Below are 3,987 nucleotides of genomic sequence, written 5' to 3'. Positions count from 1 at the left end.
TTAGTAATTCTCCTTACCATCTGCTGTACAATTTATGTGATGATAGTTTGGGGATCAACCAATAATCCCCTAATTGATATTTTTCTTTATTCTCATTACTTGTCTGCTTGATATTGTACTGATAGTGTAAGGAGAAATTCTGTCTTGTCAGTCACTAGTAGGACTTTAAGGGTTAATGAGCACCCCTATTCTGATTAGTGCCCCTATTGGGTAATCATCCTCATTTAACATTCCTATTTTAATTCAATGGTACACAGTTAGAGTACATGTTTAAAGCCTAATTACAGAAACAATGGCCTTTTTCTTAGTCTCTCTGAAACTATTAAGTATTATGTCCACATATATGCACATTTCCTTCAAATGAATGATCTTGTCTTAAAATTTTGCGACAACGGCTTGGCCAGTCCTACTAAAAGGATCCAAGGACAAATAGTCTGTTTTCAATTCTTCTTGATCCTTTTCAAATAAACATCAAGCTTTTTTGCACATTCTGCTGCTTTTCAATAAAGAAATAAGCACCCTGTTTTGAATGGGTGCCCTTCCCTGAGATACCCAACATAAATAACACCTCCCCCCTTCCCATGGGCACTAAAGTGAATCATTATTGAAAGTACAGTATACACTTTACTACACAACAAATCACCCCTGCACCTCAAATTATCTTGTTTGATTGCCTTTTAAATTTGCATTTAGCACCATAAAAATTAAATTATCAGTGCTTTGTGTGTTTTTCAGGGGGGTGGACATGGCAGAGTTCCTGGTATCAGACCCAGCTGTGCAAGATGCTCATCCCCACACTCAGTATGATCTGATTGCAAATGTTTGTCATGAAGGAGAGCCAAGCAAAGGTAGGATAGTGTCCCCTTAAATCTCCATCATCCACTCTTCTTCTTCCTTTATTGCCCCAAGCTCTTTCTATAAAGGAAATACTTATATGATGTATAAACAACAACAAGGCCAGGCCACAACACAAGGAGCTGTGTTCCCTGCTCTTTGCAAGAAATGCATGGGTTCTTTAAGTTAACATCCCCTGCTAACCAGTGCAGAGAAGATGCAAGAGATGGGGCCTACAGCTTTTCATCCTTATCTGAGAAGACTAGAGTGGCTAACCATTTGCAATATCAAAGCAAAAGTAGCACATTTTCTTTAGTTATTTGAAGACCCTGGGTATATGTCCAGTCTGGAGCTTGAGTACTCAATCTCCTGCATGGCATTGGGGTACTCTATGACATGAACCAACAAAGTGCTACACCCAAAACAAGTTAGCAGGACTTATTTTGTTGAATCTGATACAACTTTTACAGAAATTCAGACCATAAAGGTACAATTTCCTATATCCTTCCCAAGGACAAAGATTTTCTGAAAATTTTCCATGTTTCACAAAGCATACTAAGCAGATGCAGTGACTGTGTTGTTTCTACAGAATTGTGCTCTTCCTTGTTGCCCAATGTGTCTGAGCCTTGATACTCAAACTTAATATATTGGTTTGTCAATAGCAATTACAATGTAAGCCAACCAGTTGTTAAAATAGCCAATTATACTACTGTCGTTGGCAGCTTGACTGCAAAATGGGGTCGTAGGAGAGGAGATAGAGGGGTGGAGGGGGGAGGGGGCAAGGTAGAAGAATCCTTGCTCCACACCCCTACCCTCAGCCCTTTTGTAGCTTTAGTAGAAAGAGAGACAGCATCAATTAATTCAAAAAGTGTTGTACTCTGAAATGAGTTTCAGGAGTGGTTTGAGTCCTAGAAACACCTGAGGGCTTTTTTCTTGTTGCAAAGAAGCCTAAAAATGTGAATAAAAGAGAAAACATGCATTAGAAACTCATTAGACATAGGATGAAGAAATGTCATGTTGCTTCCTTTCACAGGTGCTGGAACTTTCAAAGTTCACATCCTACACAAAGTAAGATTAATACAGTATTCATTTTCTTTGTGTAATTAGTATTGTTATTTTAAAGGGGGTGAGGACATTACTGAGGTTTTTATTGTTTGATATGTATATTTAGGGTGCAAACAAGTGGTTTGAACTCCAAGATCTTCATGTTAAAGAGATTTTGCCTCAAGTGATAACTCTCTCTGATTCATATATACAGGTATACAACATAAAAAATATAGAGATTGTTAAATTCAGTTGTTGTTACTTAATTTTCAAACTTGGAAAATTTTAGGCACTTATTTTTTTGGGATTTGAAATTTTCAATATTTTAATCAGAAAAAGAAAATAGGGTGAGCTATGCTTTGGCTGCCTTAAGAGCTGTTAGAGAACTCCCTCTAGGAATGGTAAACCATGACAAGTGAGCTGTGTAACTGTGAAACAGTGGTAGTATTGCCACTCCTTCTCGCTAGGATACTGTAGTCCACCTCAAGGAATCCCTTCCTCCCTCCCCCCTCTCTCCAAGTATTCTGTAAAGAGTTCTCCATAGTTTGCTTGTACTCATTTATACTCTGAGTTAAAACAGGCACTCTACAGGTAAAATGGGTTGCCACAGTTCACAACACAATTATCCAATTTAAGTACTAAACAGTTTGCTATTTAGTTTTTCACAATTGTTGTGAGGAGTTCAAGATTTTCATGATTTCATTGGGCAGTCTTAATAAGCAGTGTTCTCCTTTTCAGGCAGTAACCAGTAAAATTTACCGTCTGTAGTACCTCTTAATACCGTTTAAAATTGCTTGGAATTCTCAAAAATTCAACAGGTAGAAGGATTCCTTTACCGGTTTGAAAATTCATTTTACCTGTTATGCTTAAAATAAGGGAGAACACTGAATAAGGGTTCTCAATTATTATTGTTAATTTCCTTGTTCATTTATCAAAGGAAAATTGAATGTGCAAAATCTTGTCTTGTCTGTTATGTTTTACAGATTTATGAGTTACAAAAGGAAAAAGCACCAATGGATACTGTCTAGTCAGGTAGAAAAGAAAAAAGTGGCAATAGGTTAGATACCATGAGTGTGAACCAGAAATAAAGAACTTAAATGCTGTAGCTATGGAGTTTCAAGACACTTTTTCAGCTGACAGAAACCAACACAGTTCAATACTGCAGATGCACAGTGCAAATAAAGTTAACTGACAAATCCAGTCTTATCATTTTGGCGTGGTATCTGTGGTGTTCTCCGAAAAGGCCTGAATGATGTGGCATTGCTCTGTTTATTTTCACATTCAGCCTCAAAGACGCTCCTTTTGTTGTTGTTTATAAATGTTTCATGTTAGTGTAAGTTTTATTTTTTTTTATGGAATACATATATTTTTGACTGGTGTTCTCTCTTTACGGAACCTGCATTCGGCAAGACTTAAGTTTGTTATACTCATCTGTAATTTAATTTCATGACATGTGATAAATAAAAACCTAAACTTTGTGCTAAAGAGTTGGCTTTGTCAAGAACATGGGACAAAAAGGGAATCTGGAAGTTCCCCCCTCCCAAAACTTAATTTAGATATGTTGCAGTAACCATGAGAGAGGAATTAACATCAATTTTATTTCCATTGGGTGTTTCCATTCAGGGGTACTGATAGGTGAAATGTTACTTTGGGTATTTCAGTATCTGCATTGCAAACACCTGTTTATGGAGGGACTTGGACAAGAAAATTAATATACTTCAAGGAGGGGTGCTGAGGGGAATGACCCAAATCAGGCACATCTTTAGAAAGGTCGCAGTCATGCACACAAAAATTATGTTGTTATATTTTGTAAAGGTTACTGGTGATGTTTTTTGAGCCTTCCACCCACTTATCATATTTTCCAGGTGGTTTCTAGCATTGATCAAATTTTTTTTAAGAAGCTTAAATGTATGAGGAAAACATTTTAACAGATCAAATAATGCACCAAAACCTTTCATAAAAACATCCATATTTGAAGTATTTTATGAAAATATAAATCTGTACCTTCTGCTTTCACCCACTTATCATATTTTCAGGGTGGTTTCTAGCATTGATCAAAATTTTTTTTAGAAGCTTAAATGTACGAGGAAAAAATTTTAATAGATCAAA

At 36.5% G+C, this 3,987-nt stretch overlaps 1 protein-coding gene across 1 annotated transcript in view; it reads left to right on the top strand.

Annotated features, from left to right (window-relative positions):
* Positions 1 to 3,363, top strand: part of LOC113679062 (ubiquitin carboxyl-terminal hydrolase 39) — a 14,855-nt gene extending 11,492 nt beyond the window's left edge. Inside the window, exons 19-22 of the mRNA XM_027196008.2 lie at positions 736 to 848; positions 1,868 to 1,902; positions 2,006 to 2,092; positions 2,862 to 3,363. Of these exons, the coding sequence (XP_027051809.2) occupies positions 736 to 848; positions 1,868 to 1,902; positions 2,006 to 2,092; positions 2,862 to 2,906 (280 nt within the window). The 3' untranslated portion in view covers positions 2,907 to 3,363. The remainder of the gene's footprint in view (positions 1 to 735; positions 849 to 1,867; positions 1,903 to 2,005; positions 2,093 to 2,861) is intronic.
* Positions 3,364 to 3,987: the final 624 nt, after the last annotated feature.

Source organism: Pocillopora damicornis, chromosome 3, assembly GCF_964200805.1.
Source record: "Pocillopora damicornis chromosome 3, jaPocDami1.2, whole genome shotgun sequence".
NCBI lineage: Eukaryota > Metazoa > Cnidaria > Anthozoa > Scleractinia > Pocilloporidae > Pocillopora > Pocillopora damicornis.
This window is presented reverse-complemented; position numbering and strand designations above follow the sequence as displayed.